The following is a 13483-nucleotide window of genomic DNA, read 5'->3' on the forward strand; positions in this document are numbered from 1 at the left end:
AATGGATTCAAATGTTATCGATATAATCTCTTTGCAAACAAATAATCGATTACAAGATTGGTTTTTTTTTTTGGTATTTTTTAGAACGGGCCCAGTTTCTTGACACAGCTGACAGTGTTGCAAAACAACACAGTTCACGAAACAATATGGCACGCAAAACTTAGTAACCACAATTAAACGATAAACATACAATTATTATTGTATTCAATAAATATCAGTATGCATACTTTTTAAATGAGTTGCAATTAATTTGTGTGTCTTGTGTTATGAGCGAACCAAATATCGTGCTGAGTCGTGCGTGTGTATATCGTGCCCTCGAATTTGTCACAGCCCATCTCTATATTTGCACAGTTCGTTTTGTTTTTGTGCTGGAACCAAGTTTATAGTTATAGGCGGATGTCGGAGGCTTAGACATGGGCGATAGCGACGATGCGATATGGCAAGAAATCGGTATTAATCCACAACATGTTGTGTGCGAATCAGACGAGGGCCTCTACAAACTGATATGCGATAAGAAGTGGCTACAGGCGCTCGAATGTCATCGTAAAATCTCGCACTTTACACAGTGGCCACATTTGGATCGACGTGCACATCCCACAGGACCACTGGAGCATCCCTGGACACGCATACTAGTACAAACATACCGCAAACAGTCGCAGCGTAAAGTCCATCCGCTGCCTCCACGAGGTGCTAGCCTTGAAAACACACAATTTCCCTTAAGCTACTCGCAGGCAGTTTCCAATGTGGCACATCTCAACTTTAAGCAACTTTGGGAGGCGGCCTACAAGCAGTACGCGGACGCCCATGTCAAACAGTGCAGGTCGGGTGCAGGAACGCAGTCCAAGCCGCAAAACGGGGGAGGCTTACAGCCGCATGATGTGGTGCTCCGAGAGCTAATACAACGCATCTACAATTGCCCAGTACTGCAGTGCAAACAGGAGGGTAATGGAACGGCCAGCAGCGACCAGGACTTAACCGGCGATTGTCATGCAAATGTGCTGCCTGCTCTGGTGGCCATTGAGACCAGCACGCACTACTGCATATTCCATTATCCACCAGCTCTGGAGAGCAGCCTTTATGACTGCATCACCTACAGTCCCGCACTCCTTGGTCGAGGCTACAACAAGACGCTATTTATCATATATCAGCTGTTGCAGGTGTCGCGGCATTTGCAGGATCAGGGCCTGTTCTTGGGTGATCTGCGACTGCAGCACGTGCTGCTGCGCGAGAATCTTTGGCTACAGGTGCTGCCGCGCCTGCAGTGCAATCTGCTGCTGGACGAGCAGTCCGCCACTGTGGCCATGTCGCCGCTGAGTTGCCCGGAGTTGCCCGAATCACCGGAACAGCTGCCCTCCAGCAGCACCATCGATCTCAAGCTGGCCTACGACCCAGCTCAATTTAATCTGCGCGAATACTGTGAAATGTGGTGCAACGGGCAGTTGTCCAACTTTGACTATCTCACTATACTAAACAATGCCTGTGGCAGGAGTCTGACCAATGCCGCCTATCACCACATAATGCCCTGGGTGACGGACTTTGCGGCCCGCAACGGCCTCAATTGGCGCGATCTGACCAAAAGCAAGTATCGCCTGAACAAAGGCGACGTCCATTTAGATCTCATGTACACGCACGCCAGTCAGCATGCCGCAGCAGAGGCTGTGACGCCCGTGGAGCAGTTGCAGGTGGCGCATCATGTGTCCGATTTTCTCTCCGAGATTACGTATTTCGTGTATATGGCGCGGCGTACGCCACAATCCATACTCTGTGCCCATGTGCGACCCATTTGGGTGCCCGCCGAGTATCCGGTGTCGATACAACGCCTTCAGGAATGGACGCCGGACGAATGCATACCCGAGTTCTATTCAGATCCAATGATATTTAAAAGCATTCACGAAGACTTGCCCGATCTAGAGTTGCCCGCGTGGGCCACTTGCCCCGAGGATTTTATATGCAAGCATCGTGAAGCGCTGGAATCACAGTACGTTAGCGAGCGACTGCATCATTGGATCGATTTAAATTTTGGGTAGCTTGCGATTACCTATTGAGATTTTTTATACTCCTACTTTAATTCTTTACAGCTACAAGCTAAGCGGCAAGGCGGCCATCAAATCCAAAAATGTATGCCTCAGCCTGGTAGATCAGCATTGCAATCTGAGTCAGCGCGGCATCGTACAGCTGTTCTCACAGGCTCATCCGCCGCGTCGGTATGTCTCGCCCTGGTTTAACAAATACGCGCCCAGGCTGAGCCAGCTATATGGCAACAGCAGGGGCAAGAACAACAGGCGCTTGGCCAGAAGCACGGAGAATCTGCACGCCTCAACAATGAGCAATAGCAGCAGCTGCTTGGAGAGCAATTCACCTCGAATGTCACTGCGTCCAAATGATGAGTCATCGAGCACAGGCGCCAGCTTCTACGCCATGACCAACTTTATTGAGCTGCCGGAGCACTATAATCCTGCGTTGCTGCTGCAGCAATTGGAATCTCTGGAGACTTTCTATGCGCGCACCTTTCCGCAGCAACGCGCCTCAGCCAATCCTGAGGAGAAAATGATAAGCAGCGATTTGCTGTTTGAGCACAACTCGGCCGACCATTCATTCACAAATCAGCTGTTTGCACTTGATGAGGCGATTCAGACCAATTCGAAGAATCTGCTAGTGCCGCGCACGCGACATCAGCACAGTCTGCAGCAGCTGCTGGCCGATTGCCGTGAGCGTGAGCTGCAGGTGATGGGCTGCCTCATTGTGGAGCTGTATGCCATGCAGCGTTTGCGACCGCTACTAACAACGAACGGGCCAAGCGCGAGCCTAGAAAGCCGCCTGTCTGCCTGCCGCACGCTGGTCCAGCTGTACAGTCAGGAGCTGCCGAAACCGGTGCGTCATGTGGTGCGTCTGCTGCTGCAGCTAGAGAGTAATGTGCCCAACCAGGGCCTGCCCGTGCCGACCAGTGCGGCACAGCTACTGGAACCCATGTTCAGCCATGCGCTGCTGCCTTTTCCGAGTAACTACATTTCGATCTATGCGTTTGTGCGCTCCCTGCACGCCTTCCAGCTGAACTTTGAGCTGCTCGAGCTGCACACACATCTCAACTGCAACGGCGGCAGCGAGTGTGCGCGCTTCACGGAACTGGATCGCCAGCGTGTGCTTTTCGAACGAAAGATTGCGGAGTGCAAGGTGATGTCCTGCTGTGCTCATGTGCGTCGCCTGCTCGAGCCGCTGGCCTTTGCCTATGAGCAGTTTGCGCCTGTGGAGCTGCTGCTGCCGCATATTATTGATCTGCTTCGGGATGAACGCACCTCAATACTGACTGCCTGGAATTTGTTTGATCCCGTTGCCCAGGCCTTGGGCATTGCACAGACCCAAATGCATTTGCTGCAACCGATGCTCAAGCTTTACGACGTGGAAAGCGGCGCTCAGATGGACGATGCGGCCAGCAGCAGCAGCAGCAGCAATAACAATGGTGGCCACTTACGTTTCTCTTCGAGCAGCTCTTTCAAGTCGCGCAAATCCGTGAAGCTCTATCACCACAGCTTCCTGCTACGCCTAATCGTGCGCTTTGGACTCCGCTGCTTTCTGCAGCACTTTATTGCGCCGCTAATCGAAGCTGTTGGCGGCTACAAGGAGCCGGAGCAGGGCAATGGCTATCACTATCATCGCGGTAGCAGTCGGCGGACCAGCAAGAATCTTAACTATGCCGCAGAGGAGCCGCCAGCGTCGCAGCCGGAGCCCAAGCCAGACGTTGAGGAGCTATTCACGTTCGAGGAGGATCAGGAGAACAAATCTGTTGATTCTTTCGATATGCGTCCATCGTCCACAGCCATTGCAGAGGAGGCGCGCGAGTCCGATGGCAGCTCACCCGACAAGCTGGCCATCAATGAGCTTATGTACGGCGCCAAATTATCGCCAGATAAGTTGTCGCTGCAGAGCCAGGAACAGACACCACCACCCGCCATGCCGGCGCCCTTGATTGGGCCACGTTCACCCACCATTGAGATACCCGCCAGCAGCATAAGACGCAGTTTCCAGCTAAGCGCCATCGATTGTGACATTGGCTCCCGCAAGAGCGTCGACAGCTTTGAGCTCATCAGCCAGGTTACCGGCACAGCGGCCAATGAGTCAACGGAGTCTGCCCCGCAAGCGGATACCGACGGCTGTGACTCACTCCAGGCCTCGGTCATATCGCGCATCTCGGAGGCCAAGGCCCTGCAAAACAATCGCATTAGCGAGATGAGCGCCGAGAGTCTCGTCTGGCTATCTCATCGCTTGGGACCGGTGCTCACTGCTCGCCACATAACACGCAATCTGCTCAAGCTGCTGTCGCTCTGCTACGTGGGCCAGGAAAATCTGCTGCCCGAGGTCGAAACGGGCAACTGCGGTGACTTATCGGCAGATGCCTCCAATCTCAATTATTTCAGCATTGCCAATGCCCGCGTTGTCGGCGATCGCAGCGCGGCTCGCGTTCTCGAATGCCTCATGTCCATTGCGGGTATGTCTCACTTCAGTACCATAAATTGATTGGAATATTTACATTTAATTTGTTAGTCATCGGTGTTAGTCACAGATTATATTGATCTTCCATCTATCACCAGGTGCATCTTCATAGGGAACAGTTTAATGCAAGTGTTGCTCACATTTCCTTTCCATTTCTTTTATTTTGCAGCGCTCTATGGCGAAAATTTTCTTCTTCTGCAGTATTTTCCACACATAAGTGAGCTGATTGGTCTCTGCTCGAAGCGGATGACGGGCAGCCTCGAGGGCGCCATCATCAGCTCGCTGCAGCTGGTGAAGTACATGTTGCCCTGCCTGATGGATGCCACCATAATGGAACACTTGCAGCACATGCTGTTGGATGCCATTCTGCTGCCGATACTGCGTCTACTGAGCTCTACCAATCTGCTAATGCCCAGCGGCTACCTGGGGCGTTCGCTGCTGGCTCGCAAATTTCTGGACGCCTGCTATGCGCTGAGTGTGCGCCTGGGCTCGGACATGACTCGGGAGCATCTGTGCCAGTCACTGTTCGCGCCATTTTTTCTGATCTTCAACAAGGCGTTTGGACTACCCAACGAATTAAGTTGTAATCTGTCCAATCTGTCGCTGAGCGCAGCTCTAGGCCAACAGCAACGGGCATTGGAGGAGCTGCGCGATGTATTCGGACCGGAACTTGCGCATACTGCCTACTTGGCATTTCTGCGATTCCTGGGCGAGTCCATAATGCAACGCACGTTAAGCAACATGGAATTCGTGCTCACTTTGTGCCACGAGCATGAGCAACCGGGCGCTGGACAGGACAAGGCGCAGCTTAGCCAGTCGGCAATAGTTAGTCCAGTGGATGTCACGGATGCAGCGCTTTGCGAGACCGCAGCAAATAGTTTTGGCACCCAGGTTGTCGGCAACCGGCTGCAGGTCTCTAGCAGCAGCATGGAGTTGCTGGATATGGTTGCCTACAAACTGGACCATATGCCCAGCACGCGACACCTAAAAGGCAACTGGCTGGCCTACTGGCGGCACGAGACGACCCGCAGCGAGAAGGACAACCAGGCACTAAACCTCAAGCAAATTCGCCTGCAATCCTTTGTAGGCCACACGAACTCGGTGAGAGCCATTTATGCGCTGGAGAACGAGAATAGCTTTGTGTCCGCCTCCAAGGACAAAACGGTCAAACTGTGGTCGCTGCGCAGCGAGGGAGATGGACGCAAGAGCACCGCCTGTCAGTTCACCTACACAGCGCACAAGAAGTCCATACACTCCCTCAGTTTCCTAGAGTCGCTACGCTATGTCGTCTCCTGTGATTCGGGTGTGCACTTGTGGGATCCGTTCATAGGACGACCGCTGAGCATACTGGATGCGCCCAGGCACAGTGCGGTCACCGTTGTCAAATGCTTGCCCTCTCACTCGCCGCTGGTGGTCGCTGGCACGGCCGAGTCCACGGTCAGGATCATTGATGCGCGCTCCATGCAGTATGTAAATGAATGGCGTGTCTGCCCTGCAGCTTTGCCAAATGCCACAGTACGTTGTCTGGCGGTGGCGCCGTCAGGCAATTGGTTAGCCGCAGGTCTCTCCTCGGGCGGCATTGTACAGCTGGACACACGCACCGGCATTGTGCTCAACAGCTGGCGGCCCATGGAATGTGACTTGCTGCAGCTGACGGCGCCCAGCGATCAGGTGCTTATTAGCTCGGCGCTCGACCACAGCCTGGCCGTATGGCATGCCCTGGACGGCATTCTACACTATCAGCTCAAGTAAGTTGGCCATCAAATTTCAAACTCGAATTTCATTGCCTACTATTAACAGACCGCCACCGGAGCCTGCCCATTTCCTGCAAAGCGTTGGCTCCTCACTGGTCTATGCCACAACCGGGAATCGTGTAGGTGTCTATGCGGATGTGGCCAACTCGCATGCCCTCAATACTGTCACCAAACTTCGTTCCGAGACGTTTCGGGGCGTACTCACATCTCTCGCGGTGTTGCCGCTAAATCGCGCCTTCCTTGCAGGCAACGAGAGCGGCAACATTGTCCTGCTCTGCTAGCCAAGTGTTACGATGATATTACTACACAAAAAGACAACTATACTAATTTATATACATATATATACATATATATTTAATTACCAGTCCGGTTATAGTATATAGCAATAGAGTTCTACCCGTACGAGTTCTTATTTAATGGCACCAAATATATATATATTAATTCAACTAAGGAAATTATAAAATGTACTCAGCCGGAGCTTTAGAGATTTTAGTTAAGTTCTACTTAGGACACGTGCTAGACACAGATGCCTCTCATGCCAAATCAATTCCAGAACAAAATGTTTATTTCAAGTCTTAGACTTAAGCAATATTTTCGCTAGTTTAATTGGTAAAGGCTACATTTACATACATATATATCTCATATATGTACATATATAATAAATATTTAAATGAATGTGTATATTGCTGAATATGACTTGTGGATATAGCCAATAGAGTACACTGTACAGATTACTACAGCCTTTTGATTGATACCCTCTCATTCTTTCTTACATATGAATTTGCATAACCCGAGCAGAGCTGAAACATAATATGGGAGCACAGAACTTAAAAGAAACATACAATCTCAGTTATTTCCTTATGATTTCTGCTTTTTATCATACCCTGTACGTAACAGACAGAAGGAGGTATCTCGGAACCTTATCAATCAATAGCATCAATAACCTACTCGATCTAGCCATGTCCGTGGGTCTGGCTATCCGTCCGTATGAATAGACGCGATATGGGAAACCGTAAGAACTGAAGGTTTCAACTTTTGAACTTGTCCTTATTCCATGAAATCAATAAAAATCGGAGCTGAAGGCATCAATTTTGCAACGAAAACTTTTATATAGTGTCCCTTCGTTCCCATCAAAATTGCATAAAACCAAATTTTGCAAGTGTGTTATGTTGAAAGGAGCAGGTCGGCGCTGGTTTCAGAATATCTCCTAGTCGGGCATTCCCAAGTAGAGCACGGTTTCTTGTTTGCTTGATGTTTTATTTTGTAAATTTTTTCTCAATTTCCTCTTGCACATCGCCTTGAGTTGGGGCAATGAACTTGGAAGCCGTCGAGTTAATCAACGAGCTGAGATCTCGAAGGCAACTGGTTGGTGTCTGTGTGTGTAGGATGAATACTGAGTGTATATATATGGAGAGCGCATTGCATTTATTTTTGGGCGACGCCTGGCAAAGCGACTTTCAGCGATGCGACGACAATTCGCGTAGCTTCTTTTTATGGCGACTTTTTGCATTGGCATTTTGTTGTTGTTGTTGTTGTTGTTGTTGTTGTTGTTGTTGTTGCTGCTGATTTTATTGTTGTGAGTCTGGGCGACGTATGCGTAAGACAATGATTCTGGGCGCTTGTTACAATGAGGACTTACAGAGGACAATAGTGCGTCTAACCCAGAAGATGGAGCAGCTCCACCACCCCAAAGCAACGACCCAACGCGCGTGCATGTTGCCGCATGCAGTCTGACTCTGCCCTTATGGATTGGGCTAGGGTCCACCTTGAATTTAAGGAATCGCTGCAGGCAAACGTGCGTATATGCATTTGCATTGATAACATACATACATATGCACATATAAAGCGCGAGTAAAGCGAGCATTCAACGTGCAAGGCAACAAGTTGCCCATGCGAGTTGTTGTTGTTGTTGTTGTTGCATGTTGCAAGGCGACGGCTGCTAACATGCTGCAAGCTAATGTCGAAGGTGGGTTCGTCTTGCAGCACGTTACACATTACGGAATAAATAAAAATATCCGAATTCGATCACTTTTTGATCGTATTAAAATTAAACAGAAAAATAAAATATGAAACACCTTATTATAAAAAAAAATACAATTTTTATAGATAAAGACATATGTACATACCTGAAAGGGTGTCAGACGGATCAGATGGAAGCGTAATAACACTCCATATTCATATTCATTTGATTCCATATGCAAATAGATGACAACAACAACAAAAAAAAAAACATAGCACACAGTGACAACGCCAACGCGAACAAAATAACTCAAACTTAAACATCATGATCACGATTACGCAGTCCGAAAAATAATAATAATAAATAGCACGACACAAAAGAATGCGGGGAATTTGAAATTTCCGATGAATGGTTTTGCATGAAATTTCACTTACTTGCCCGAACAGGCTAACAGCGTAAAGCAGACGGCATTGTTATGCTTGGAATGCTTTGGCATTTAGCGTGAAGCGTGCAGCGGGGAGCGCAGCGGCGGCAGGGTTGCCAGAGCGCGCGCCAAAGCCAACATGGCTGTGGCGCGGCGTCCAGTGATCGAATCTGGCAGCCCGACAATACTGCCACGCGACCGCAAGAATGTTGAGGTTGAGGTTGCCTCCAATACAAATATGTATGTTCGACTGCACACACACACACAAAAAAAAAACATCACGAACTGTTCTTACATAGCCAGCAGCATTAACATGCGCGCTGCAGGTGCGAATAGATGGGCAACAGCAGCGTTGCCAGAGTAGCAGTCAGCACTTGCGGCGAGAGACTCGAGCACTCGAAATGACAATGTTACCAACATACAAGCGAAAATTAACAGCAGGCGCACAGCAATGGCCAGCTGGCAGCCTTATGCGACAGTGTGGCCCACTCATATTTATAAATTCATGACAGTTTATGCCATCAATTTTATAACTCACACCCGTTGCCCGGGGCGGCGAGTCAATAAATTCTCAGAGGCCGACTACGTATTTTATAGTCGCGCATTGCAGATCTGACATAATAACTAAGAGGCGCGCAGAATGTGTAGCAGCTGGTCTGTTAGTAGGCAGTCGAACTCGACGCCTCTGTTACTTGCCATTACCACAACTTGCAGGGGGGCCGGGCCTGGCGGGGCGGCAGTCTCTCTGTACAATTAGCTGAAGCGGGACTGCCGGTGTTCATCGGCCGCCGACTGCCGACGGCCGGCTCTTATAGCCTCTGTGGGCGTTGCTGCATTCTATAAAATCGAATTTTTAACGTTCAAATGCTAACAGAGTCACAGAACTGGGCGTAGCGAGCAGCTTTAATGTCTGCCTATCGATTTTCGTCATGTTAATTTTCGCGCGCTCTTCGCCTGCTAACTAACAGGCGCCCTCCCCATCAGTTGGCATTGCATATTAGGATTGCCACAATAATAGCAAGACGATTAATGTGCTGTAGCAGAGAGAGAGAGGGAGAGAGAGAGAGAGAGCAGAGCGAGTGGCGGCGAGTTGGTAGCTTGTGAGAGTGACAAGTGCAAGCGAGAGAGCTGCAGCTAAATCAATATTAAATGCCCTGCTGCAAACAGTCATGCGCAGGCAAGTGTACAAACTTCAACGATATAATGAAATTCGGCGAATTTTCAAACTGAACGGGCATCGCTCTGCCTCTGTCCCCTCCTTCTCAACAACCACCATGCCAATTCGCTGCCATTGGCTCAGTGCAGCAGTGCAAGCGAGACAACAGCTGTGCCGGCTGTGCGACGCTTCTGAGTAGGCAATTTGAAATCGTTTTAATTTCGAAAAAAGAAGAAGAAGAAGAAAAAAGGTAAACTGCAGCCCGACTGTAGAAGGCGTCGCAGCATACAGTTGAGTGCTGTGCGCCTGTTCGCAAACGATTAAATTCAGTTTAATCATCCACTAAACAGCTACGAGATACCGTTTCGTTCGTTATTATTATTATTACATGCAACAAGTCGTCTTGTGTCTCTGCCTTCAGGCGCACAATATATGTACATATGTATGCATGCATGTATGTACATAAGGGAAACGACCGCAAATTGGAGTCGAATCGCTCGAGAGGCCCATTAGCCGTGTGTTTCTTACGTATATACAAAACATATATGGGGAAGCGTTTTTACAATTGAGTGCGCGCAAATTGGATTATCCATTCGCCGAGCACCAAGCACCAAATCAAATGAATGCAGCAGCAGCCCAGGGCCCCCCTTCTCCCCCCTTCTCAGACAGAGCAGCAACATCTCTAATCCCACACACACTCTCTGTATACGTTGTATGCCCGTATATTTATCTCGCTCGCACCTGTTGCGTGGTTTCTAACATAATTTCTATTGAGTTTTCACTGAAAATCTAATCGTGCCGAGTGGAGAGCATGCTGCTAAATCTCATGCAGACCTAGTAAAAATGTTTGTTGTTTCTTAAAGAGCAAGAAGAAGCCCCGGCCCCAGCATGCTGTGTGTAGTCGTGTGTGCATGTGTGTGTGTGTGTGCATTGTCGTCGTTTGCTCTATTTGGCAATGTATCGGGCATGACTCGGCCCGCGAGTGAGCTCGAGTGGGTTACCCCACTCATTCCACATTCAGCCTGCCTGTCTCGCACACACACACACACACACACACACACATGCTGGGACTCAGATACGCACGCATACAGGCGCACACCAATCACTCGCTGCTCTTTCTCAGCCAGCCAATCACGTTTTTAACAGAGTGTAGAAATGTTGTAAACGGCTGCTATGCGGCCTGTTCGCCTGTTACCATGTGGAACATTCGCTGAATTGAAACGCCGCTGTTGGCCACGCGGATTGGTTGGATGTGCGCAAGCAACAAAGAAGCGCAACTTTTTCAACTTTATGGGCTGATGCGGCGGCTGGCGGCTGCTTCCACTGCGCCACAGCGTTTGCAACTGGCGATGTTTGTGTCGAATGAAAAATGAGAAAAATTTCAATGGCCTGCTCGACACTGGTGGTTGGAACGCTGCTCATTCATTGGACATGGCTGAACGACTTGCTGTCTGTGCTGCGGTCAGCTCCAGAAACTGTGCCTGAATATGTACATACATATGTATGTACTTAGTGGAAGGCATTTTAATCTATTTTAAAAGCCTGCTTCCCTCTCTTCTCTCCTCCTCCTCTTTCAACTAAGCAAATTTGAGTTCTTTCTTAATGCCAACTTTTTTTTGTTTTCTATTTTTGGAACTTTTGTAGTTCATTGCTTACTTGCTTGATATGTCATGGATTCGTATATTCTTACTCCGTGTTCAATTAGTTCTGCACGCTCATGGCCAATGTATCGCCGCTGACACTGGCCACACTCTCCTGGCCGCCGGACGCAGCGGCGGTGGCATGTTTCTCGCGTATGCCCAGCCAAGGTAGGCGACGTTCGAGTTCCAGGCGGTACTTGGGATGGCTTGTGGCATATACCCAGGGATCCAGGCAGGACACCGACTTGCAGGCCAACATGGGCAGCATGGATATAAATGGAGTTATCAGCTGCTGCTCACCAAAGCAGCCTATCAAAGCGACCACAGAGTAGGGCGTCCAGGCCAGTATGAAGAGCATGTAGATAATCAGAGCTGCCTTGGCGATCCTCAGCTCCACGCTCATGGCATCGTTGTTGGCCTTCGCCGAAAGCGATTTCACATTCATCTTCTTGGCCTGATCGGCCAACATGCGTTCATGGGTGCGCACATGTGTGAATAGTTTGTAGTAGGAGACGAGGATCATGGTCATCGGAATGGCATACGACCATACGAATATGGTGCGTACGAACAAGCGATTCTCATCCGTATTGGTCAGGTAGTCGAAGCTGCACGTGGTCAGGAAACCCTCTAAAAAAATATATATATTTAATAATATAATTAAATAAGAGATGGGAAGAGTTACCTGGCTGGTAGCGACCCCAGATCTGGAAGAGGGGCAGCACCGAAAACGGCGTTGCCCACAGCCAGGTGAATATGATGCACATAATGATCTGTCCATAGCTCAGACGCCCGTCGATGGGATTCGATATGGTCTTGTATCGGTCGAAGGCAATAAACGCATTCGTTATCGAAGCGCCCATGCCCGAGATGCCGCCGTTAAGTGCATAGATCTCGCATCCCAAATCTCCGCCCACAATATAGCCGACGGCAGCATTAATCAGATAGTGCGGCATATTGGTGCACATGAACAGATCGAAGATGGCCAGATTAAGGATCAACAAATTTGAGGGTGTTCGCAGAGATTTGGAACTGTGGAAGAAGGAAGCATTTGCTGAGGCAAAGTCGACGCAAAAATAGTTATCGCAACTTACGTGGAGAATATCCAGATGACCAAGCCATTCCCGAACAGATTTAGGCCCATCAGCGCACAGAATGCAATGTAGATGCCAGCACGATAATATATGGGAGGTGACCGGAATCCACGCCAATGAGCGTGCACCATGTGCTGATACTCAGCCGGATAATCATGGCCCAAAGGCAGCACGGCGCCCGCCGCATCGCCGGAGCTGTCGTTCAGGTAACTCGCATAGGATTGTGGACCAGCGAGATCCTGATCCTGGCCACTGAGATACATTTTGGCTGTGTTACTCTTGAACTCCTGCTGCTGCTGTCTGCTTTTGATGGTGCCACATGCTCTTCGTTAATGTCGCGCCCTTTGGCTGACCCCTGACATGTTGGGCGACGGCATTTTTATAGTGCTCCCTGGGTGAAGGCATGGAATTTAATTAAGGCGATTAAAAGCCATCGCAATGTCTTGAGACGCGCGCTTAGACCGGATTAGTTGGGCTTAGCCGCGCGTCTTAAGGCATTTTTGTGCGGCTTTCAATTTGTCGCAGCGAACAACGTCTCGGTTCGTCAGCGACATTCAAATTTAAATTCCAACGTCTTTGGCAACGCGGCAACGGTTCGTTCACTCGCTCTCGCTCGCCCGCTTGCTCGCTGGCTCGCTCTCTCGTCTAAATCGTAAATTGTAGCAGAAAAATACGAACGAACTTTTGTGCGAAATATGACACTAAGTAACAGGCGCGCAGCGAACAGCAGCTAGCAGCTGACAGCTGTCTGGCACGCCGGCGAGCGCAAGTGCCTCGAAGCGGCCCAGCCGTATTTCCATTTCCGCGGGTCTTTTGCGTGCTTCGACCTGTTTCTTTCGAAAGCAAAAATGAGCACCGGCGCACAGCATCGCGGCATGGGCACCAAACGAGCGAGCGGGACAACACTCTTATCGCAACGCAAAAGCTGGTCACGCACGCCGTCTCGCTCGCGCAGTTGCATGCGCTTGCA

The 13483-nt window shown here is 49.6% G+C and overlaps 2 protein-coding genes across 2 annotated transcripts; one reads left to right on the forward strand and one right to left on the reverse strand.

Annotated features, from left to right (window-relative positions):
• The first annotated feature begins 168 nt into the window (after window positions 1–168).
• Window positions 169–6692, forward strand: Wdr81 (WD repeat domain 81). The gene is made up of 4 exons (XM_002052317.4): window positions 169–2023; window positions 2079–4483; window positions 4658–6236; window positions 6289–6692. The coding sequence occupies exons 1-4, from the start codon at window positions 414–416 to the stop codon at window positions 6521–6523; spliced, it is 5829 nt and encodes a 1942-aa protein (XP_002052353.1). The 5' UTR covers window positions 169–413; the 3' UTR covers window positions 6524–6692.
• A 4682-nt stretch (window positions 6693–11374) lies between these two features.
• Window positions 11375–12874, reverse strand: Rh5 (Rhodopsin 5). The gene is made up of 3 exons (XM_002052316.4): window positions 12514–12874; window positions 12105–12451; window positions 11375–12049 (listed from the first exon to the last, which is right to left on the reverse strand). The coding sequence occupies exons 1-3, from the start codon at window positions 12774–12776 to the stop codon at window positions 11484–11486; spliced, it is 1176 nt and encodes a 391-aa protein (XP_002052352.1). The 5' UTR covers window positions 12777–12874; the 3' UTR covers window positions 11375–11483.
• Window positions 12875–13483: the final 609 nt, after the last annotated feature.

Source organism: Drosophila virilis, chromosome 4 (genome assembly GCF_030788295.1).
Source record: "Drosophila virilis strain 15010-1051.87 chromosome 4, Dvir_AGI_RSII-ME, whole genome shotgun sequence".
Classification (NCBI taxonomy): Eukaryota; Metazoa; Arthropoda; class Insecta; order Diptera; family Drosophilidae; genus Drosophila; species Drosophila virilis.